The sequence below is a fragment of the Balaenoptera borealis genome (genome assembly GCF_965194805.1).
Source record: "Balaenoptera borealis genome assembly, chromosome: 11".
In the NCBI taxonomy this organism is placed as follows: Eukaryota; Metazoa; Chordata; class Mammalia; order Artiodactyla; family Balaenopteridae; genus Balaenoptera; species Balaenoptera borealis.
Genome location: NC_138868.1, coordinates 62727478 through 62753854, shown reverse-complemented (window position 1 = coordinate 62753854; position 26377 = coordinate 62727478). Strand labels below are relative to the sequence as shown.

General features: G+C 38.0%; 1 protein-coding gene across 18 annotated transcripts in view; it reads left to right on the top strand.

Moving 5' to 3' along the window:
- The window catches only part of DLG2 (discs large MAGUK scaffold protein 2), a 2068078-nt gene that overhangs the window by 1287633 nt on the left and 754068 nt on the right, over positions 1-26377 (top strand). For all 18 annotated transcript variants that reach the window (XM_082343299.1, XM_082343288.1, XM_082343300.1 and 15 more), the window contains one exon: positions 14466-14519. In XM_082343299.1, the coding sequence (XP_082199425.1) occupies positions 14466-14519 (54 nt within the window). The remainder of the gene's footprint in view (positions 1-14465; positions 14520-26377) is intronic.

Below are 26377 nucleotides of genomic sequence, written 5' to 3'. Positions count from 1 at the left end.
CTCTTGTTTCCACAGGACACTGTAAGCTCTTTGCAGAGCAAAACCATGTGTTTCCTCTTCCTAGATTCTGCAGTCCCAAGTACAGTGCCTTAAATATGATATTTGCTAAACAAATCTGTATGGGCTGATTGATACTTAAAATGTAAGAACTTAGGCAGCAGTGAGATGATAATGAGGAAATAATCCTTCTTGTCTCAAACACATCCTTGAAACCTGTCTCCTCAGCTCAACCATCCCTTCCACAGACCCTGCCTCCAGCCCCTGGATGTCAAATTTGAACCATCATAAGCTTAGGTCAGCTCTAAATAGGATTTGTTCAGTGATGAGTTTCAGTCCTAGTTCATGGTGTTCCAAGTGTGTTTTGTCCTTTCTGGATTCTAAATATTACTTGACTCATCATCCTCAATCATGCCAGATGCCTTTTTCTATTTCATTCCTCTTAGCCTCACTTTGCACTTCTGTCTCGTAATACCCCAGTTTTTAGTCTATTTCCTTCCAAAGAATATGAGCAAGGCTATTAATGGAATTTCTATTAGTAAAGGAATAAAGGTGACACTTAATCTATAGAGATGTTCAACCTAAAGGGGAAAGAAAGAACCATATCTGAAGCGACCTGGATAATTGCAACAGCCTGGATCTGAATGAACGTTTGCAGATTTATGGTAAAATGGAATGAAATTGTCACTTTTGTTTTTGAACAAAAGACAGAACTTGCCGTCTTATTATCTTCCTCTCTTGTGCAGTTTGCATTTCTTTGACTGCTGGTCTTATGATTTCTGTGCATAGGTATCTGGAGTCCATGAAAAATTAACACCCGGTGCAGGATGGCTTCTCTTTGTATCAGTATTTCTCATTGTAAAATGTTTGTGTTGACTCATCAAAATAGGGTATTAGTGCAGATATATGTTATGGTACAGCAGAGTAAGCCCATCCTCTGCTTCTCCCACTTTCTTCACCTACTCCAGAAATTACAAAAATAGGGCCCCAAACATATTTGTTACAGAACAGAAAAATAGACAGTTGTTCAGGGTTAATAATAGCAGTCCTCCTACAAGTAACAAAACAAAATTAAAACACACACATATCAAACCCTCAAAACCTTTAATAAGCTAATACTAGAAAAATAGTACTCTTTTGAGCTTCGTTTAGATATTTTTATTTAGCAGGAACATGCCTAAGAACAATGGAGTTTCTAATTTTTATCTTGTGTGGACACCAGAAAATATACTGTACTAATGTTTTTACTATTGCTGCTGCTGAGACCCCCACTACACTATTACTACTACCTTATATTTTCCTTATCTTTTTTTTATCTTATTGCGATTTTCAAAGCAGTGTAAACTAGATTGTCTCTCACTACAACTTTGTAAGGTAAGCAAGACAGGTTTTAATATCCCATATTGTTCATAAGAAAATTGAAGTTCAAAAAATTGAAGTGGCTGGGGTCAGAAGTGGTTAAGTAGTAAAACATAATATAGTAGGGCTAGACTCTCAATCTACTGCACTGTTGCTCAGATTCAGAGTTTTAGCTTAAAAAATCTAGGTCTGAATCCTGGCTCTACTACTTGCTATCTTGGGTAAATGCTTAACTTCCCTGTACCTCACTTTCATCCTCTGTAAAATTAGATATTATACAGATCTTTTTAGGTTTGTTTGTGGTTTAAATGACATAATGTGAGTTAAACCCTTAGCAAAACAGCTAAGCAAAGAAAGTGACCAGTAAGGATTGCCATTATTAATGTTGCTAAGTTTTAATATTAGCCCAAATATATCCTTTTACAAATTGTATAGGGTGTTTTGTTTGTTTGTTTTGCATAGGGTTTTAATATATGATCCCATCTGCTTCTTGAAGAAGCACATGAGGTTGACCAAATAATAACTTATAATCTCCATTTGTACATGAACAGAAATTTCAGAGAGGCTAAATTAATTGACTAAGACCATCATAAAAGTAAGAAGAAATGTCTTAAATCTTAGATGACCCAAATCCTAAACTCTTTTTATTACTGCTTTTATGATATTAAAAATTAGGTTAGTATTAAAATCAGGAATCATCCAATTCTTATGTATATTAATAGTTGAATGTAGCCTTAGAAATAATTTAAGGAGTTAAGTGACCTGATCAAGTTCTGCAATGGTTCAGCCGTCCCTAGATGCCTCATCTGCTTACTCCAAGTATAGGGCTGGGAGGTGCTCTTCCTATAACATAAAAGCATAACATGCAAATGATGTTTGTCAAGTTAGAATGGGCAAGGAGGGGGTCATGAGATGTAAGGTTACAAACATTATATCCATAAGGAAGTCATCATCTCCTTTCCAGTTGGTTGGGGAAATCCTTTATAAAACGAATGAAGGTTCCAACGTGTCTGAGTTTATAATTCCAGTGGACAAAGTGGTCTGAGAGAACAGAGGAGAGTCAGCCTGGGAACCATTATTTCACTCTCCAACTTGTGACAGAGTCCCCATGTACCAGCGAACAACCTCCTTTCTGCCTTCTTTCTCTTCATTTCATTCTTCTCTCTCACTGCTACCCTCTTTCCTCTAGCCCACAGCAACAGATAATATCCCTTCATCTTTCCTCTGATAGGCACAATTGTAGTATTATCCTCGGCCCAGGAGGAGGTAAATTGGCGAACAGAACCCTTGCTTGCAGAATAACAAAGGGTAAGAAAGCCACTGGAAAACTGAGAAACCCAAAGTAACATAGATATTGCCACTCTGGGAAGCTAAGGCAGCTGCAGCACTAGGAACTGGGTGGCATTTTTGGACCTAGGGATTTGTAGGCTCTTGGCTGTGAAACAAAGAGTTCATTGCCTAGTCAATGACAGTGTACAAACACATCTGCAGAATATATTCTCTGGCACCAGCAAATGCTGGCAGTATTTAGCCAACCTCTCTTCTTCTAGTCGTCATTCACTTCTCCTTTTTATCTATTCTCTCCCCCATGTTTTTCCTCATTGAAAATGATTTCAAATAAGACATTAATTTTGAAGAAAAAGTGGATAGAAGGGAGATTAATAGACGTATAGATGTTTTCAGAATTTAAAATAAGGGAAATTGATCTAAAATGTTGTCTACTCTGTTTTCTCCACAACCCAGCCCAAGTGCCATCGTTTAAAAGCAGGTATTGAAAGATCTTCCAGGCCTAACATGAACATAAGAACATTATCTCTTACTACTGATGAAGTAGTAAACCAAACTCACACCTCCTTTTCATCCCTCTCCCTTACATTTCCTCTCATACACACCCTAGAAAAACATTCTAGATATGAAATATTTTAAGACTTTCTCCATGGCTGTTATGTTTTAAACTTTGAGCATATTATCTAGTATCAAATTATGATTGGTAGGGGGAAAAAATCAAGCAGATCTTAGATGTTAAGAAACTTTTCCTGGAGTTAAGGCTTATCGAACATGGAGAAAGACAAGAATGGAAGAAAGAGCTTGGTGATAATTCTCTGTTTCACTTCAAATTTTTTTGGCTCTTTAATATGGAAGAGAATATTTTGCCCCTAATTGCATGGTCTTGTGGCCAGAAAAGTAACTTATTCACAAGAAAAACAGAATACAGGCTCTAAACATTATCATACAAAATACAGATTATAAAAATGATCATAAGTGGATTTTTGAGGTGCCTTGTCTAAGACATCAGAACTTCATCCTTTATCCAGTTCATTAGAAGCCACTTTATATTATTGATCTTTTCCCAACTTGACTTTTGTCTTTTTTCTGCATGCCTTTCTTAATGTCATGTCTTCTGACTTTCTGTATCTGAATGATAAAAGCAGAGCTCATCACCATCCAGAAAGAAGACTTGTATAGCATCCCTGCCTTCTTTCCAGTATTTCCCAGCAGGTCCAAATTTATGATGAGTGAAATCAGATCCTTGATGAGACATAGACTCTTAGAGGTCATCCATTTCACTCTTTATTTCTCAAATATAAAAATAAATTGAGAGGCTCAGTGAATTGCCTTTTCACCGTGAGTTACTGAACGTGATGGGTCTAAAACTAAGATCTCCTGATTCCCAGTGAGCCATCTTTATGCCAGTGACATAATCCCTTGGCTGGATTGTGGTTATTGCCAGGGAGATAGAGTACCCGATTTTTGACAGCCATGCAGGACCTACCTGAGACGTCAGGTTGACTCCATTATAAATAACTTGAAACATGTTTATATTAAAAAAAATAGATGGTTATGGAGTAAAATCTTTTTTAAAACTACACAATTTTTTAAAGATACAACATGAAATGTCAAATAAATGTCCAGTTTGGGGTGGATCTTTTGGGATATATCTTCATGCTCATCTGAGAAGTTTAAGAAATTCTGAGGATGCCATTTTACTTTTTTCACAATCTTTGAGTCCTTAGCTTTTTCACCAGATCTCAGGCTTCCTCTCACCTCTCCAACTTCTGAAATGTACAGCGGGGTAGTAAATTAGAGCACGGAACATTTCCTTGCTCCACACAGGGTGGTGATACCACAGAAATATGGATTTGGAGTCAAAAAGAGTGAGCCTTGGCTCCACTAATTTTTAGTCTAGTAACCTTGGGCAAGTTTTGTTACAGGTTCATGCCTCACTCTCCTTATCTGTATAATGAGCATAATTATGGCATGCAACTCATAGGCTTGTAATGAGAAGTAGAAAAGAATGAGTGTAAAGGAACAGCATATGGTAGACATTGAAGACTCTTTCTGTTTATAACTTTCCCTAACTTACATGCCATGGTTCCGAGTAGCATGGTCTGTAGTGCATGTCAGCTCCAGAAGCTCAGATCAATAGCACCAGGCAGTGTGATACAACAGTTTGTCACCAGAGGGCAGCGTGCAATTACCCCTTTCTACCCATTTCACCTAATCTGTTGCCTCACAGGTTTCTCATGAATCTTATCTCTTGTTGTTGTGGTTCTAGTTCCAAAGGTTTAAAAACTCATTAACAAACATCTTTTGAGTATATTGTGTGCCAAGCACTGTTAGGACTGTTGGTGGAAGTGGCTGGTGAAGAAATGAAGTAGGATGAGGGCCCTGCCCTCACAATGACTACAGTTTCATCAAGGAGATACAAATGTCACACATGAACCACTTAGCCATCAACATGTGTAAGAACAGAAAGAAACGTTCATTAAGAATGGCAGAACTTGGTGCTTTCACGTAATTTCTTTTCCTTTATAATTTAATGTGAACTGAAGTAGTACAAATAATGAATGTTTTAACATTTGAGAGGGGCAGGATGGACAGATTGAGGCCTGCAGTGAGGATTGAGGAAGCTTTCATGGAGAGTCCGGGGCTTTAGATTGTCCTTGCAGGATGGAGGGAGTTTGGTTAGGAAGATAAGAGAGGGGACCATGGTTGGTTCAGGATGTGGGAGAAGGAAGAAATGTAAACAGTGACCTTATAGTAGGCATAAGCAAGGTGTAAGCTTGGAGAAGTGAGAGTCCTGGCCTGATGGAAGTAAAGGAGATGAGAGAAGGAAACTAAACAGCAATCATTGATGGATCACCCACTGTGTGCGAGGCCCTGATCCAGGTACCACAGAAGAAACAGGCCCCGCCTCAGCCTGATGAAGCGGCTTTGAGCAAGATTTGACAGCTTGCTCAGAATTCTGGTACCCTAAATCTGGAAAATACAACTGTACTGCTAAGATTATAGCTCTTCGGTGGCTTTGCAAAATGGAGCAGATGGTATCCACATGGCTCTTTCCAGGAATAGCACCACGTGGAGTGAAACGGTGAATTAAGTAGGTATGGTGATTGTGGCATGGGGCACATTGACTAAACCACATCTGAGACTCGAGCTAATGACTCCATTCTTCCTGCGAACTTCAGAGAGCATTTGCACAAATGAAGCAGTTAGATCTGTAAATGCTCAGTGTGAATCAGCGGGACTTGTGGCATCATGGGCTCATAATGGGAAAAAGCAAGGGGCTTACAGTCAGAAGACCTAGGTTTGAATCTCAGCGTTGCTTTTCTCTAGATGTCTGACTTTGGGAAATACACTGAATCACTCTGGGGTTCTGTTTTACTTACCGATAGACAAGGGAAAGTTCCACCGGTCCCTCTGGGGTTCTGTGAAGAGCAGATAAGAAAGCAGAGGCGAAGAGCTTAGCATATTTCCTGACACACAGCGGGTATTGGTCAATGAATGTTAGTTCCCTTTCCTCTACCTGTGGGAATGAAATGATCTAATGTGTGTGGACACACTTTATAAATTATGAAGCATGATATAGGTGGCCAATCTAATATAATTAACTATTTGAGTTTGAGTGATGATCTACAGACCTAGTTTTGGTGAGTCTTTTATTTTAGCCTTTTACACTAACTGCAAAGAGGTATGTGGAGAGGGTGTAGGATGGAGGTCTGAAGAGTCTTCATAACTAACAGCTCAAGCAATTTATATCTGTTTCTCCAAGTGGGATTGATTCTAGAGAAAACTTATAAAGTAAGGAAAACTCTGTTTAGTTCTGGGTCTTTACTTTCTGTACCTCATTCTCCAGGCTGCCCCATCTTTTGTGTACTAGGGATAAAGAGGTGCCCAACTCAGCCTAACTGAGGCCCTTAGGATATCATTCATATTTTGCAAAATATTACAGTACCTTGTATTTTAAGGGAGGATCAAACAGACATGTTATCACTTTAATCCGAAGGGAAGAAATACTAATGGTGTATTTTCAAAGATCAGTGAAAGAACTTGTGTTGACTAAAACAGACTTCTGGATACATATCAAATTTTAATAGGGAACAGAAGCAAATATTTTGTATTTAAGTGTTACCCACTTTGGAACTAGGCTGATAGGTTTGACTCTTGACATTGCTGTTACCAGCTGGATGATCTTGAACAAATTGCTTAACATCTCTGTGCCTCAGTTTTCTGTAGAGTGAGGATGTTTTTTTTTATTATTATTAAGAGAGTTCAGGCAAGCAGAGATGAATCGAGTTCAAGCCAAACATAAATCTGACATTCTTTTTTCCCATTTTCTGAGCCAGTCTGGTGGTAAGCTAGTTAGGTAATGATCCCTGCATTTTATTAAGTGCTAGGGAGGGAGAGGAACCAGGGTATTAGCTTCCTCCAAAGTTGCTCCCTTGAGACATCCTGCCATGGCCATTAACCTGCAGTTATGCCTTGGCTAGCCAAGCCTTGGGCACTCACATTGTTCACTCACCCACTCACCTGTTATTGCCTCAGTGTCCTCACCTGTGAGGGTGGTTGCCCTATGTCACTGCAGGGTAAGGGCAAACCAGGTGACAGGCCAGAACCACTTGGTCCTACTCTTGGTGATGACTCAGATCAAATTGCACCCAACTGGCTGGTCTTGCGGAGAGGGAATATGAAAAGGGAGAGAAAATCCAGGAAAGCAAAAAATAACTACCGTAATAAATAATATCACCTTACATATATAGAGCACCTCTCTTTCTCACTTCACATGCATTATTTCCCTAGCTAACTTCTTGAGAAATAGGTTAACTGGAAAATAGCATTGTCCCATTTTTTAAGTGGGATTTTGAAAGAGATTAAGGGACCTAGAAACCCTCTGAGAATTGGGAATTGAATCTGAGTCAGTACGGTGAGAAATTTCTCTTCAGACTGACAAAGAGAAACTAGCAACTTTCGGGGCAGAAAATAACTGCATTTTTCGGCCTTAACTGGAAAAACTCAGGAGAGGGAATCAGGAGATGTTGGTGGTTACCAGCATGGGTTCTGGGGCTGGAAAGGCCTGGGTTTGACACCTGGTTGTGGTACCTCTTAGATTTGTGACCTTAGGCAAGTGATTTAGCCACCTTGAGCCTCCCCTTCTTTCTGTTTTCCTTTCTTCTTTTTTTAAATGAGAATGGTAATGTTTTCCTTAGAACATCTTGGGAAGTAAATGCATCGATGTATCTTAAGTATTTATCACAACCCTGGAACATAATATTCATTCAATAAATGCTTAATATTTTATTATTGTTATTCTTGTTGCTATTATCCTGTCTTCTGTTTTGATACTAAATAATTGTGAGCTCTGGGGCATGCCTCTTCCTTTCTCTGTCTCCATTTCATATTTGTAAAATGAAAGGTAGAATTAAATGATTCTTAAGGCCTCAGCTTCAAGTTTTATGATTCTAGAGTAGATTTGTTCTTCCTGTTTTGTTTCCTCCTCTCTCATATAACCGTCAATATGTCTTTAATCAGTCATTTACCAAAGAGTTTCTCTGGAGCTTACTCAAAGAAATCCTGATTGAGTCAGCCTGCATGTGCCTATGCTTAGCCTTCTTCCAAGTCATGGCAACTTCAGGCTTGTTCATACAATGCACTAGGGCCAGAGGGAGGAGGGGCGGGTTTTGGAACCATCCTGGATCAAGGTGGATGTCTAATCTGGCTTTCAGCTGGCCTCTGAGTTGTTGGTGAATAGTCAAAATTAGAATCTAAAGAGTTCTGGTAAAGTGTGATTCCATTCTGAAAGGCAGTAGAGCATGGTTGTCAAGAGCATGGCCTTGGGCTTGGGGGGAGGATAAATTAGGAGTCTGGGATTAGCAGATACACACTACTATATATAAAATAGATAAACAACAAGCACCTACTGTATAGCACAGGGAACTCTATTCATTATCTTGTAATAACCTATAATGGAAAAGAATCTGAAAAAAATACATAAAAATGAATACGTATATGTACGTGTAACTAAATCACTTTGCTGTATACCTAAAACCAGCACAACATTGTAAATTAACTATACTTCAATTTAAAATATGGTCAAAAATAAATAAATAAAATAAAATTATATAGCTTAAAAAAAAAAAAAAAAAAAAGAGCATGGACTCAGAGCCAGACTGTCAGATTGTTTGGGTTTGAAGGCAATCTATTTACCAGACATCTGACTTCGGGAAAGTTACCTAACCTCTATTTTCTCACCTGTAAATTGAGAATAACAGTGTCTCATTGGGTTATGTGAGGATTAAATAAGTTAATTGATATAAATAAGTACCGTGTGAGTATTTGCCTTTATTATTATCCATCCCAGTGTGAACATAGCAGGAGATCTGTGTGCAGTGGGTCATGGTACCATGAGATTCCAGGTAGTCGTGATGCTCAGCCAGTGATGATGATCAACCAGGCAACTACAGATCCTTCAAGTAGGTAAATCCTGGTATCTCCTTCAAGTAAGAGTAGGACCCTGCCGACAACTAGGGATGTGTGGCTCCACCCAACAGACTGTGGGAAAGAAGGAGAAGGAAGAAAGGGTTTCGGTCCAGAAGAGAACTACGGGCAATAAATTGAGGCAGAAGTCCCCCCAACCACATCACATTTTTTAATTTCCAGAATGGGCCAACATGATGGAGGATTAGGGAGAAAACCAAATAAAAGTAACGTTGTCCTGAGTTCAGTCTTTAGCATACCAGTTCAGTACTTAATGGGAGATATCTCATTTCAGACCTGATTGGGTATGTGGGTAGTAACCCCCATGTTCTACTTCCCTGGTTAGGATCGCGACATGGTCTGATTGGGGCTCACCCTGATGACAGCCCTCTGTGGGAATTGTGAAGCTAAAAGACTGTTAATATGGTATCTTGTAGCAGCCAATCTAAACCAGCTAATATTTATCTTGAGGTTCTGGGATCTCCACCTCTCTCAGTGAAATCATATGCACACACAAATGGACTCATTTTAAAACTTTCAGTGAGTTCCATTTTGTTTTAAGTTGTCATGCCACACTGTAGATAGAGCCTGTGTTACTTCTTGCATATTCAGGAGCCTTATCCTTTAAGAAGATAAGCCAAAGATTCTAGGCCCCCAAAACAGCTCACAAGTTATTCTTGCCATATTTACCTCCTGTTTAATTTGGCCTACTGTCAACTACCTGCCTTCTACTTGCATGTTCCAGGTCAGTTGAAATCCCTGCACAATTCCTAGCCCCATCAATGTTACTATTCAGTTCGTGCTGTATCTGGGTCACTTGGCTGTGTGGGTTTCTCTTCTTCTCTACTTCGCTTCTTAAAAGTTTAGGTATAGGCCTGGATTCAGTCTTTTGACCCTCCCACTAGTTAGCCTATACTTGTCGGACCTACGCCTCGCAGAGTATGTTCTTTGACTGACTGGCTGCTCTACCACCCCTGTCAATACCTTTGCTTGAAGAGTCTTCCTCTGGCTTGGTGACCACCTGCCCATTTATGTCAGAGCTATTTCACAGATCTGGCGCTTAACAAATATCACATCAGTTGGAATTAATGAACTTCTTTGAAAATTTGCATTCACTATATAAGATTCTTTATTAGTTACATTCTCCTAGTGGCAAGCAACAGAAGTTTAGTTTCTCTTTTACTATCATAAGCAAAGTTATTGACGTAATATTTGGGTATCCCATGGAACCCAAGGACAGGAAGGTGGCAGGAATTTATGAATAACTTGATCTAATAATTTAAATTGTATCAGGATTTTCTCTGCTTGCATTTGGCTTCTCTATGATTAGCTTTATTCTTCCCTCTTGCTATAAACTAGTTTTTTTTTCCACATGGAAGAGAATGTAATATAAGAGGCAAAATATTTATATCTTATAGTTGGGTCGTGCAAGAGAGATGAATTTTCTTAAGCCTTTATATTTACATGAAGACAAGCCTTTAAGCGTCTGGTTTAAAGGAGAGTTTTTTGGGTTTGTTTTTTTTTTTTTTTTGTATTTGGTACTGAAATCTCTTTCCAGTTAATGGAAATAAGCATTTTGAAGGGGGATGCTGGAATCTGCTAAGTCATCCATTTGATTTAGGGGTTCAGTTAAAGCGAATATCCAATATGGAGAGAGAAGGTGTGTATGGCAAGGCAGTGTGAAGTGTGGAGATGAAGCTTAGAGGGAATTATCAAAGTAACTGGGGAACTGGTTTTCAGACTCAGAAACCACACTTGATCAAGCTAGGCATGGACTCACATGATCTCAAAAGAGAGAAAAGAAACAGGAGTCAGGCTGAGCCAAGAGAAAATCTGAAATTAACAGCTGGAGAGAAAAGCACATTCATGGGCCATACCTAGAATTCTACTGCACTCTGTGCTACTACAACTTGGGGCTTTTATTCTCTGCTATTATGTGCCATTGAGTACCTAAAAGATTCCAGGAAGCTTCTGGAAAAATGGTCTGGGGAGGGCTGTGGGGGTCCTGGAGCAGAGCAATGGGGAATCTTCAGAAAGTCTGATGTAGTGGGATATTGTGTTATTCAGAATAGCCCACCCTGGCATCTCCTTGGCACTCACATCAGGGAGTTGCCAATGTCAGATGTATGTGATGTATGTTTGTTCACACAATCCACACACGTTTGTTCATGCATTTTTAGTGACTTTTCTAGATGTAGGAATTAACTGTGCTTCTGGATCTTTTTAACACCAAGAAGGAGCAATGAACTTTCCACATTACATAGATTGTATTTCAATGCATAAATGCATAAATGCCTTTACATCCTGCATTTATGAAATAATTAATTATTATTTCAAAAAACTGGATAATTAAGTGTTGGTGCCTGGTTAAAGAAAGAAGGTGATAGTGGATATTGGAAAAGTCATCACAGTTTTGTTAGTAACATAAGATATTTTGAGGTTATCTCAGAAAGGCTCTCCAAAGCTTTCAGTGAGATATTACTTTCCTTTGTACTATACTTTATAGCTACATTTAGTCAGTAATCCTAAGTATTTCCTGAGCTCCTTCTGTGTACCCAGATGCTGTGAAAAAATCTAAGAACATATACAATCCTTGTCATTGAGAGAGTCTCATTGGAAAGACCAAATTTACATACATGAAATGGAAAATAGCAATAGAAACATACAAAAGTGATAAATGGCATTGTATAGGAACAGGGCCTATGCATAATATTTATTTCCAGACTACATTAATGCAATTTATAAGAAGGAAAACAAGAGTAAGATGAGTTGAAAGTCCCAAATCAAATCAATGCATATTTATTGATCAAAGTGTAGTAGATAATAAGGGGAAATACAAGTATTGCATATGATACTCAGAAAGTTTGAAGTCTAGTCAAGGAGACAAGACACAAATCTTTTGGGAGCCCTGGGAACCAATTAGAAAGCACAGAAGAAACATCATCAAAACTAAAAAACAAACAGCAACAACAAAAACCATTAAGGAATTACCAGGTTGCTTTCAACATCTAATATGCAAGATCCTGTGGCATCTCTTACCTTCAGGGTGGTCTTTGCTTTGCCTGGGTCTTACTTGCTGCTCTTGCTAGAGATCTCAAATCACTGCAGGACTCTTGTGATGGAGACTCTTGGATAATGGAATCATAGAACAACTCAGTGTGGAAAAAATGGATCAGAAAGGCTAGTGTCAAATCTCAGCTGTCATTTTCTCTGAGCCTCAGTTTTCTCATCTATAACATAGGGATAGTGACAATAATGCCTCATCAGTATGGTTTTGTGGAGATTAAATTAGGATATATATATATATATATATATATATATATATATATATATTCTTATAAATGGGCAAGTAATATGTGTTTAATAAATGGTAATTTTCTTGATCTAATCAGTTCTTTTTAGTGCAACTGGGCCACTAACATAGCATTGAGATCTCTGGGGCATAAACAATTCACAAACCATCCAATGATATTTTATCCTTATGATAGTCCATCTTTAGGGGCATTAACTAATGATAGTATTTAACATTGATTCTGAAATTTATGTTAACAAAGCACATTCAAATATATCACCTCATTTATTCTTCAGACAACCTTTTTAGAAGGTGATTATTTCTATTTCCATTCTACAGAGAAGGAAAATGAGGCAAAGAGAGTTAGTGGGCTTGCCCCCAGATCAAATTACCAAGAAGTTGTTGAGCCCCCAAATCATATAATCAGGAAGTTGGTAAACCAAACTTGAGCCCAGGTCTTCTGACTCCAAACCTCATGTTCTTCTCCCTATACTACAGGCCTCTTAACAAACACTGTTTTTTGGTGAGGTCCAGTAGAAACTGTCTTTCTCCAGAGCCCCTGTTTATCCACAAGGTACTTGATATTAGGAGTTAACAAATAAACCATGAATATTTAGTTGACCCACTATGCAGATATGTAGAACAGGGTCGTGTTTTCACTGACCAGTGATTTTAGTTAAAACATGGAATTTTGTTCTGTAAAATCTGCTGGATTGCCATTTGTTTTGCCATTAGATTAGGATTCCATAGGCACAGATTGACATTAAAAAGCTGTTAACTCTGTTAACTCCAGAGGGCATAGCTAATGAAATGTCCCCAAAGTTGAGTACTCGCGCAAACTACCGTGTCGTATAGGACAGCTCTCGATTAATCATGATGAGACTATTTCCTCTATCTAAATGAAATCTGCAGTTTGGGAAGGAGATTAAAGATCCTTCGGGGGATGAAGGAAACGTTGCTGTGAACATTCTAGAAACAGAAAATAAAGATAGATCTACTTAATATTCATGAAGTCAGATTGGTTGATGCAAATAGATTGCAATCTCTTATTTCCTAATGACTTGGCTTGTAACACTCCTGTATCAGTTTTACACAGATTCCTATTCAACTTTAAGAGGAATGGCTGTATTTTGTACAAATTTTTTTAAAGAAACTTTAGCATATCTAATAAGATTTTCTGCCTCCTTTGACTAATTTTTAATTTTCTAAGGGTAACTAAAGTATATCGTCAAAGGTGCATAAATGACAAAGAAAAGGTATGACACAGCATGAAAAATAGGTAAATATATATAAGATGTCAATAAGTGAACCCTTCTATTTTGCTTTGTATACAACATACTCTCAAAAGCCAGTTTAAAGAAAAGAGTTAGATTGTTTTAGGTTTAATTTTGCTTCCATGAGAGAGAAATCAAAATTCTTTAGCACAGCCATCTCATGAAGAAATTTTTAGGGCTTCCCTGGTGGCGCAGTGGTTGAGAATCTGCCTGCTAATGCAGGGGACACGCGTTCGAGCCCTGGTCTGGGAAGATCCCACATGCCGCGGAGCAACTGGGCCCGTGAGCCACAACTACTGAGCCTGTGCGTCTGGAGCCTGTGCTCCACAACAAGAGAGGCCGCGATAGTGAGAGGCCCGCGCACCGCGATGAAGAGTGACCCCCGTTTGCCGCAACTGGGGAAAGCCCTCGCGCAGAAACGAAGACCCAACATAGCAATCAATCAATCAATCAATCAATCTTTAAAAAAAAAAAAAAGAAATTTTTAACTCCTTGCCAAATTTATTAGAAGTCCTTGCCTCTTACACTGCGCAAATCCTCACTTCCTCACCTTTGAGTTCTGTTGCTTACTTCATTTCATTATGTGGTCAATGTAGCAAACAAATATTTGAAGGGAAGAGGGTGAAGGGAACTCTGAGCCACTTCATTTATCCCCCCACAACACCTGACATAGTGCCTATACAGGTTCTCAAGAAATACTGTTGAGCTCTTGGTTAAATAAGTTAACAGATCCTATCTCAGAATAGACAACTTGTTATTTAAAACTTTTTTCTATTTCTCTTTTTTAGGCCAGCCCTGCTCCTATAATTGTCAACACAGATACTTTGGACACGATTCCTTATGTAAGTAACATTTTTATTAAGACTATCTTTAAAAACTGATAGAACTCAATCAGCTGAATTTAAAATTTTGTACATATTCCATTTTACCCAATCCAGATAATCTCATGAAATGATGTGTAGCATGAGTTTTGTGAGTTTTCTTTTGATATTTGCTAACTCACAGCTTAGGCATGCTGACATTTTCCTCTTTGATTCATTGTTTTGTAAAGCACAAGGGCCTATCATGAGAAAAAAAAAACCACAGCCAATTGTGATCAAATAATGTTAGTTTCTTAAGTGGTTCCCTGAAAAGAGATTGAACAAACTTCTCTGGGTTTCTTAATAAAGGAATATTCAAATCAATTTATATGATAGAGTCTAGAACATAATAAGTGATCAATAAATATTTGATGAATTTTGCTAGGCTTATAACAAGAATTGGAACAAAATTTTGGGAGGGTGAATTCTATCTATATATAATAAGATGTATGGTTTTATAAAAGCATGGGGCATGAGATAAAAGGCACAGGCAAATCAGTAAAGCCCAAAATTCTGTATCTGAAATATAACCACTATGAGGGCCAAAATTCTTGATGACAGTCTGGCTGGGGAAGGGTGATTGGAGAGTGGTGCTGGGCCACAGTGGTATGAGTGGTTGACTTTATGGAGGTCCATAAAGTCGTAAAGCTTTGTGAGTCGCCCTAGCTGATGGATAGAGGAGAGTGATTTAGGAAGATGGGACACAGATGCATGCAGACAGAGGGTTTGAAGCAAAGAGAAGGGCTGCAGGCATAATGCACAAGAACACACAGATCCCTGGTCTTTGATTAAATGAGTACAAAGTGCTTGGTAAGTATTGGCTATTCTCAGTCTTAGACCCCAACCTCAAATGCCTACAAGGACCAAGCAAGTCACAGAAATAGATGGAGCAGGAGGCATGGGGAGAGTGGGGAATAGAGAGCACGTGATCTTCCAAAGTGGGAGCAGCTGCCCGTTGGCTCCAGTGGGTGGGTACCAAAGGGAAATGGGATCAAGAGTTGCCAGATCATTCAGTTTCTCAAGAGAAATCAGAAATTTGAATTTTTATACAATTTTACAGGCAACTAATTCTCAAAATTTCAAACATTCTGTGCCAAAGTGTGTCTAGTCTAAAGGCTTCCCTTTGGGAGATACCTGCCTCAGAGGAACTGGAGGTCCTGAGCAGGTTCTGCAAGCCGGGACTCGGCCACAGGGGAGCAGAATGCCAGAACTGGAGTGCAAGTTGGGACTTGATTACAGGGACAAGTGATTAAAACTGGGACGCAGGGTCAGGACAAGAATAACAGCGGGCTTGACTTAATGCTGAATCACCTGAACTACTGAACTAGGGCTTCTTAAATCTTTCTGAACAAGAGTCATTTAGGGTCAGACTGGAAATGGGGTTAAGCTTACCGGTAGGAATCAAGTGGCCCCAGCTGTGGAAAGTAAACGACTCTGTTGGAAGGAAGCAAAGCAAATGTTAAAGACACATAGTATTCCCTATTCTATCTCTCACTCTTCCTACCCTCCTTTGTTTTTCAAACATTTATATTGGGATTATTGTATGCCTGACACTGCTTTAAGCACTTATCAAATATTAACTCATGTAATCCTCGTAACAACCCTATGAGACAGGTACTATTAATTTCTCCATTTTACGGATGAGGAAACTGAGTCATAAAGAAGTTAAATAACTTTCTCAAAATTGCACAGTAACAGGCAGAGCCAAGAATGGATCTAGGTATCCTGGCTGTAGAGTTTGAGATCTTACTTAACCCTGATCTTGCTGCTGCTTGTGTTTCCTCCTTCCCTCCCTCCTTTTCTGCCTCTCAGCTTGAGAACAAAGTTTTGTTACTTACTTCTCAGCAATGTGTAGCTTTGGGTGGATGACAAGTTGTCACAGAAGCTTCAATACCCTTTAGGCAGGGATCCATATATATATTAAGGGATTCTATGTCTTTAATATAGTGAATCTCTTTACTATATCCATTGGCATCATCTAAAGCAGATGAGCAGTGCTTTGAAGTAGACATGGAGCACAGAGACTTGACCGTGTTAAGTAGGACTGCTTTCTTGTGATACACCTATATTTATTCAAAGCCTTCTATTAGGGTTCTCATGACTAACTTCCAGATGCCCTTATGTACAAATAATTTATGAATAAGAATCTAAGGATTTTGAATAGACATGCTTGATTGGTAGCCCAACTGATTAGCTAGTAAAATCAGCCAAGTATAACAAATTAATCAGAATGCTCTCATTCTCCTAAATATCAATTTTGTATCTGATTTTAAGTTCTTCAAAGGGATTTTTAAAAATTATCTTCAACTTTTTTGTACTTAATGCAAACCCTCTTTGAGCTTCCTTAAGAGTAGGATCTTTAGAGACATTTGCTAAGTATGATGAAACTGTCCCAATTCTCATGGCAGTGTGTTGTTGAGCTATTCATTTACTCCTTCTGGACCTAAATTGATATATAAGATAGGAATTATAATATCTACCTCAGAGGTGACAGTGAGGATCTAATAAGGTTATGTATGTGAAATCATGCTTCATTAACTTCCGGTTAATGGGGGCTTATTTATTTATTATTTTATTCAATAAATACTTATGCAGTAACATGTGCTAGACCCTGAGAGAATATTAAATATTAATATCTTCCCCCATATATAAGAAACATAATTATATTATACATTGAAAAATGGCAGATTTAGCACACAAGCATTAATGTAGATGAATGTGCTTTGTGTCTGGACATAGGCCTAACCCTCCCTTTTGTTCCTGACTCACTGGGTGACCTCGAACAAATCACTGTTCCTTTTGCAGGCTATTTTCTCATTCCCTGGTGTTCTATACTTTGTTTTCCTATTTTCTGTCACATGTTCTAGTTGTTCACATAATTTCAGCTCTATTTAATGAAAAACCAATTTCAGAGTTCCCCAGAGCATTTCAGTCATGTTGCATAAGAACATTTCCTTCCTTAAAATATTACCTAAATGACAAATTTTAACTTATGTATTAAAGTCCTCCCCCAAAATAATTTCATTACAAGTAAATATATTAATTTTGCCAAATAGCAAGTTTGGTTTTAGAAATATATGGTCCTCTGTGAAGCCATCTGGTCCTGGGCTCTTGTTTGTTGGAAGACTTTTAATCACAGTTTCAATTTCAGTGCTTGTGATTGGTCTGTTCATATTTTCTATTTCTTCCTGGTTCAGTCTCAGAAGCTTGTGCATTTCTAAGAATTTGTCCATTTCTTCCAGGTTGTCCATTTTATTGGCATATAGTTGCTTATAGAGTAATCTCTCATGATCCTTTGTATTTCTGCAGTGTCAGTTGTTACTTCTCCTTTTTTATTTCTAATTCTATTGATTTGAGTCTTCTCCCTTTTTTCCTTGATAAGTCTGGCTAATGGTTTATCAATTTTGTTTATCTTCTCAAAGAACCAGCTTTCAGTTTTATTGATCTTTACTATCATTTCCTTCATTTCTTTTTCATTTATTTATGATCTGATCTTTATGATTTCTTTCCTTCTGCTAACTTTGGGGTTCTTTTGTTCTTCTTTCTCTAATTGTTTTAGGTGTAAGGTTAGGTTGTTTATTTGAGATGTTTCTTGTTTCTTAAAGTAGGATTGTATTGCTATAAACTTCCCTCTTAGAACTGCTTTTGCTGCATCCCATAGGTTTTGGGTCGTCGTGTTTTCATTGACATTTGTTTCTAGGTATCTTTTGATTTCCTCTTTGTTTCTTCAGTGATCTCTTGGTTATTAAGTAGTGTATTGTTTAGCCTCCATGTGTTTGTATTTTTTACAGATTTTTTCCTGTAATTGATATCTAGTCTCAGAGCGTTGTGGTCAGAAAAGATACTTGATACGATTTTAATTTTCTTAAATTTACCAAGGCTTGATTTGTGACCCAAGATATGATCTATCCTGGAGAATGCTCCATGAGCACTTGAGAAGAATGTGTATTCTGTTGTTTTTGGATGGAATGTCCTATAAATATCAATCAAGTCCATCTTGTTTAATGTATCATTTAAAGCTTGTGTTTCCTTATTTATTTTCATTTTGGACGATCTGTCCATTGGTGAAAGTGGGGTGTTAAAGTCCCCTACTATGATTGTGTTACTGTCGATTTCCCCTTTTATGGCTGTTAGTATTTGCCTTATGTATTGAGGTACTCCTATGTTGGGTGCATAAATATTTACAATTGTTATATCTTCTTCTTGTATTGATCCCTTGATCATTATGTAGTGTCCTTCTTTGTCTCTTGTCATAGTCTTTGTTTTAAAAAGCTTTACAGACAAGCAATAGCTAAGAGAATTCAGCACCACCAAACCAGCTTTACAACAAATGCTAACGGAACTTCTCTAGGCAGGAAACACAAAAGAAGGAAAAGACCTACAATAGCAAACCCAAAACAATTAAGAAAATGGTAATAGGAACATACATATCAATAATTCCCTTAAATGTAAATGGATTAAATGCTCCAACCAAAAGACATAGATTGACTGAATGGATACAAAAACAAGACCCGTATATATGCTGTCTACAAGACATCCACTTCAGACCTAGGGACACATACAGACTGAAAGTGAGGGGATGGAAAAAGATATTCCACACAAATGGAAATCAAAAGAAAGCTGGAGTAGCAATTCTCATGTCAGACAAAATAGACTTTAAAATAAAAAAGATATTTAAAGAGAATTCTGCTTTTTTTAAAAAAAGGCAGGTAAGTTAAGGGATCTTAGAGCTCTTTAAGTGTCTGTCATTAACAAAGGGGTCACTAAGTTTCTTAAGCATGAATGCTTCAAATAAACTCATTGTTGTAAGAGATCATGATATTTTAGGGTTGAGTAGCCTCTTACATATGGCACAGTCCAGCCTCTGATGCAAAGCAGGAATCCCCTATATGAAGATTAAAATCACTGAGGGAAAAACAAGGAGAGAAGAAGAAAATCCCCATTTCAACACTCTGTAGTTTCTATTTTTGCTCAGTCTTTTTATTGTTCCCCATTATATATTGAATATTGTCTTATGACAAGTATTAAAAACACTCTGTTCTGGCAGAGTTTAGAATGAGAGAGCCTGTGTGTAATCTGTAAGTCCAGCTCCCCTGGGTTGACTTGGTGAAAAGGTAGCAGGCTCCCATCTTGGTACTCTGTAGCCAACTGGCATGGAAACCTCCTCTCTGGACATACTTCTTCCCTTCAGCAGACCCCTCAGACTTCTATATTGAACACCATCCAAATAAATCCCATTCTTTCTGCTTTAGAAAAATAAAGTTAGAGAGGTTCTAGAATGCCTTTTCTGTCCACCCTTCTCTAGCATTCATTTCATAGTGGTTATACTTTGACCTGTTTTCTGGAAATATACTGTGGGAAGTGGTATACTCAAGAATCATGAGTTTTGAGAGACCTTCAAAATGGTGGAGGAGTAAGATGTGGAGATCACCTTCCTCCCCACAGATATATCAGAAATACATCCACATGTGGAACAACTCCTACAGAACACCTACTGAATGCTGGCAGAAGACCTCAGACTTCCCAAAAGGCAAGAAACTCCCCACATACCTGACGTGTGGCTGACAGGGTCTTGGTGCTCTGGCCGGGTGTCAAGCCTGTGCCTCTGAGATGGGAGAGCTGAGTTCAGGACACTGGTCCACCAGAGACCTCCCAGCTCCATGTAATATCAAACGGGGAAGGTCTCCCAGAGATCTCCATCTCAAAACTAAAACCCAACTCCACTCAACGACCAGTAAGCTACAGTGCTGGACACCCTATGCCAAACAACTAGTAAGACAGGAACACAACCCACCGATTAGCAGAGAGCTGCCTAAAGTCATAATAAGGTCACAGACACCCCAAAACACACCACCAGACACGGTCCTGCCCACCAGAAAGACAAGATCCAGCCTCATCCACCAGAACACAGCCACCAGTCCCCTCCACCAGGAAGCCTACACAACCCACTGAACCCACCTTACCCACTGGGGGCAGACACCAAAAACAACGGGAACTATGAACCTGCAGCCTGTGAAAAGGAGACCCCAAACACAGTAAGTTAAGCAAAATGAGAAGACAGAGAAATACACAGCAGATGAAGGAGCAAGGTCAAAACCCACCAGACCAAACAAATGAAGAGGAAAAAGGCAGTCTACCTGAAAAAGAATTCAGAGTAATGATAGTAAAGATGATCCAAAATCTTGGAAATAGAATGGAGAAAATCCAAGAAACATTTAACAAGGACCCAGAAGAACTAAAGAGCAAACAAACAATGACAAACAACACAATAAATGAAATTTAAAATTCTGTAGAAGGAATCAATAGCAGAATAACTGAGACAGAAGAACAGACAAGTCACCTGGAAGATAAAATAGTGGAAATAACTACTGCAGAGCAGAATAAAGAAAAAAGAATGAAAAGAATTGAGGACAGTCTCAGAGACCTCTGGGACAACATTAAATGCAACAACATTCAAATTATAGTGGTCCCAGAAGAAGAAGAGAAAAAGAAAGGGACTGAGAAAATGTTTGAAGGGATTATAGTTGAAAACTTCCCTAACATGGGAATGGAAATATTCAATCAAGTCCAGGAAGGACAGAGAGTCCCATACAGGATAAATCCAAGGAGAAACACGCCAAGACACATATTAATCAAACTATCAGAAATTAAATACAGAGAAAAAATATTAAAAGCAGCAAGGGAAAAACAACAAATAACATACAAGGGAATCCCCATAAGGTGAACAGCTGATCTTTCAGCAGAAACTCTGCAAGCCAGAGGGAGTGGCAGGACATATTTAAAGTGATGAAAGGGAAAAACCTACAACCAAGACTACTCTACCCAGCAAGGATCTCATTCAGATTCGACGGAAAAATTAAATCCTTCACAGACGAACAAAAGCTAAGAGAATTCAGCACCACCAAACCAGCTTTACAACAAATGCTAAAGGAACTTCTCTAGGCAGGAAACACAAGAGAAGGAAAAGACCTACAATAACAAACCCAAAACAATTAAGAAAATGGTAATAGAAAAATACATACTGATAACTACCTTTAATGTAAATGGATTAAATGCTCCAACCAAAAGACATAGATTGGCTGAATGGATACAAAAACAAGACCCGTATATATGCTGTCTACAAGAGACCCACTTCAGACCTAGGGACAATACAGACTGAAAGTGAGGGGATGGAAAAAGGTATTCCATGCAAATTGAAATCAAAAGAAAGCTGGAGTAGCAATTCTTATATCAGACAAAATAGACTTTAATATAAAGACTATTACAAGAGAGAAAGAAGGACACTACATAATGATCAAGAGATAATCCAAGAAGTTGTAACAGTTGTAAATATTTATGCACCCAACATAGGAGTACCTCAATACATAAGGAAAATGATAACAGCCATAAAATGGGAAATTGACAGTAACACAGTCATAGTAGGGGATGTTAACACCCCACTTTCACCAATGGACAGATCAACCAAAATGAAAATAAATAAGGAAACATATGCTTTAAATGTTACATTAATCAAGATGGATTTGATTGATATTTATAGGACATTCCATCCAAAAACAACAGAAAACCCTTTCTTCTCAAGTGCTCAGGGAACATACATCATGTCTAGGGTCACAAATCAAGCCTTGGTAAATTTAAGAAAATTGAGATCATATCAAGTATCTTTTCTGACCACAACGCTATGAGACTAGATATCAATTACAGGGAAAAATCTGTAAAAAATACAAACACATGGAGGCTAAACAATACTCTACTAAATAACCAAGAGATCACTAAAGAAATCAAAGAGGAAATCAAAAAATACCTAGAAAAAAATGACAATGAAAACATGACGGCCCAAAACCTATGGAATGCAGCAAAAACAGTTCTAACAGGGAAGTTTATAGCAATACAATCCTACCTCAAGAAACAAGAAACATCTCAAATAAACAACCTAACCTTACACCTAAAGCAATTAGAGAAAGAAGAACAAAAGAACCCCAAAGTTAGCAGAAGGAAAGAAATCATAAAGATCAGATCAGAAATAAATGAAAAAGAAATGAAGGAAACAATAGAAAAGATCAGTAAAAGTAAAAGCTCGTTCTTTGAAAAGATAAACGAAATTGATAAACCGTTAACCAGACTCATCAAGAAAAAAAGGGAGAAGATTCAAATCAATAGAATTAGAAATGAAACAGGAGAAGTAACAACTGACACTGCAGAAATACAAAGGATCATGCGAGATTACTACAAGCAACTGTATGCCAATAAAATGGACAACCTGGAAGAAATGGACAAATTCTTAGAAAAGCACAACCTTCCAAGACTGAACCAGGAAGAAATAGAAAATATAAACAGACCAATCACAAGCACCAAAATTGAAACTGTGCTTAAAAATCTTCCAACAAACAAAAGCCCAGGACCAGATGGCTTCACAGGCAAAATCTATCAAACATTTAGAGAAGAGATAACATCTATCCTCAAACTCTTCCCAAATATAGCAGAGGGAGGAATACTCCCAAACTCAGTCTACAAGGCCACCATCACCCTGATACCAAAACCAGACTAAGATGTCACAAAGAAAGAAAACTACAGGCCAATATCAGTGATGAACATAGATGCAAAAATCCTCAACAAAATACTAGCAAACAGAATCCAACAGTACATTAAAAGGATCATACACCATGATCAAGTGGGGTTTATCCCAGGAATGCAAGGATTCTTCAATATACGCAAATCAATCAATGTGATACACCATATCAACAAATTGAAGGAGAAAAACCATATGATCATCTCAATAGATGCAGAAAAATCTTTCAACAAAATTCAACACCCACTTATGATAAAAACCCTCCAGAAAGTAGGCATAGAGGGAACTTAGGTCAACATAATAAAGACCATATATGACAAACCCACAGCCAACATCGTTCTCAATGGTGAAAAACTGAAAGCATTTCCTCTAAGATCAGGAACAAGACAAGGTTGTCCACTCTCACCACTGTTATTCAACATAGTTTTGGAATTCTTAGCCACAGCAATCAGAGAAGAAAAAGAAAGAAAATGAATCCAAATCAGAAAAGAAGAAGTAAAGCTGTCACTGTTTGCAGGTGACATGATACTAAACATAGATAATCCTAAGGATGCTACCAGAAAACTACTAGAGCTAATCAGTGAATTTGGTAAAGTAGCAGGATACAAAATTAATGCACAGTAATCTCTTACATTCCTATACACTAATGATGAAAAATCTGAAAGAGAAATTAAAGAAACACTCCCATTCACCATTGGAACAAAAAGAATAAAATACCTAGGAATAAACCTACCTAAGGAGAAAAAAGAGCTGTATGCAGAAAACTATAAGATACTGATGAAAGAAATTAAAGATGATACAAACAGTTGGAGAGATATACCATGTTCTTGGATTGGTAGAATCAACATTGTGAAAATCTGCAGATTCAATGCAATCCCTATGAAACTACCAATGGCAATGTTCTAGTTCACAGAACTAGAACAAAAAATTTCAGAATGTGTATGGAAACACAAAAGACTCCGAAAGGCCAAAGCAATCTTGAGAAAGAAAAACGGAGCTGGAGGAATCAAGCTCCCGGACTTTAGACTGTACTACAAAGCTACAGTAATCAAGACAGTATGTACTGGCACAAAAACAGAAATATAGATCAATGGAACAGGATAGAAAGCCCAGACGTAAACCCACACACATATGGTCACCTTATTTTCGATAAAGGAGGCAAGAATATACAAGCCCAGGACACAAGTTCAGTTAGAGCCTCTGCTCATATCTCATCTACTAACACCCCAGTGGCCAAAGTAAGTCATATTGCCAAATTCAAAGTGGAGGAAGGAGTGAATATTTGCTAAACAAGAAACTAATTTACCCCACCAAAGCCTTAAATAAAAGGACTAAGAATCTGTATATGTCCCATTGTAAGAAAAAATAGGTACAAAAGAAAGAATCTTACACTTTAAAAATATTGGTAGAAATAAACAAAGTGCCAAGGGGAACTGATTCAACTGGTATGGAGAGTGATTGTCTACATTATCAAGGATGTCTAAGGGAAAATATTGAAAATAAAAGGAACATCTAGCTAGTATTAGCAGTATAATGATTTTGCTTTCCTGTGAGACATTTTTTTGTCTGCCACTTTATTTCCAGAGGTAGAAATAACAGTGGAGACAAGGAACCTTGTTCCAGAAATTCCAGGATTGTGTCTTGGAAAACCTCCCAAGAAAGTGAGAGAGAGAGAAAAGAGAGGAGAGTAGATGAGAGAAAAGAAGAAGGAAGAGTTAGGTTACAAAAATGTTGAGAGTCCTTAGTACTATCACGCATTGTATTTGAGTGCCCAGAAGATCATTTATGTAAAAGCAATTTGAAAGCCATAATAATATTCTTATAATATTATCAGTGAGATTTTTATAGAGAGCTTTAAATGTGAAAGGTCACTGGATGAAAATAGAACTATGATTCTGGGGCAGAGGAAAAGAGAGTGATTTAAAAGGGATAAAACGACCCTAGGAAAGGCTGACAGTGTGAGTGAAAGATTGGTGAGAAGAGAGGGGGATGAGAGAAAATTAAAATGTGGATTCAGGGACATAGAGAAACAATCAAATTAGCAGTGAGTTTCATTCGGAGCCAAAGAATGGGCTTGAGACCAAGAGGTGTTGTTAAACAAGATTTAAAATGCATTTCTGATTGATCCCAGCGGCAGGAAGCTGAGAATAAGAACTCTCTGAGGAGGAAGTTGCCATATTGCAGAAATGGGATGACCAAGCACTTGGTCTTAGAGCTGGAGAGTTAGGCATTGATTTCTTTGAGTTACTTTGTACAAAAACAGACCCTTGTGATTTAGGCTTCTATTCACTTTTAATTGGATGGTTTTCCAGAATTATCCATGAAGGGAGAGAAAGCAGAATTGTTTGTTTCTTTGAACAATTCTGGCAGTGATTAATAATGGAGATAGTTTGGAAGAATTTGCTGATTTTAGTACATTTATTTTTCAGCAAACACATTTGTTTCTTTTGGTGGTGTTTCCCATGAACACTGTTAAAACTATGTTGTTGATATTTTTATCTGTTGGATTTGTAGTATTATCCAGAAATGAAATATACTTACACGCCAGAAAACAGCTTAATATTGGCTTAACTATGCCCATGAGGCAATAGGAATTTAGCAATAGAGGCAGTGCTATCAGTATTTGTTCCACAATCAAACCTAGCCAACCTAAATCCATTTCTCAACTGCCACAATCAGCAGATCCCTTTCCATTTGTTACTTTGCTCTAAAAGGCAAAAAGTGGAACATCTTTTAGTATTTCTCAAATATTAATGTACATAAGAATCACTTGGAGATCGTAAATGCAGATTCTGATTTAGTAGGTATAGGAAGGCTCCTGAGAGTATGCATTTCTAATAAGTTTCCAGGTGAAGCTGCTGCTCAATTGTGCATCACACATTGTGTAACAAGAGTCTAATGAGAGAGACTAGCCTTTAAATTCAGGAGCAACTGGGTTCTAAGCCCACTTCTGCCAGTTAGTACTTGCCTGAGGTAAGTCAGGCAAGTCAGGTTAAGTCAAATTATCCATCTAAGCCTCTGTTTTATTATTTGTAAAACGAGAGTAATAATATTTGCCTTTCAGGGGTTGTTATAAATATTCTTCCTAGTATGTAGAAGATGCTTAATAAATGTTCATCATAAGATTAGGGGGGTGCCTTTGATAAAACAGAGCATGCCTTTGACTTAATCTTGAACTGTTGAGACAAGAATGCGGAAGTCATAGCTAGTTCAGCGGTAGGGCCAATAGCAGTTATGTAGGTTCGTGGGCTGACCTACATCTAGATCTTTACTT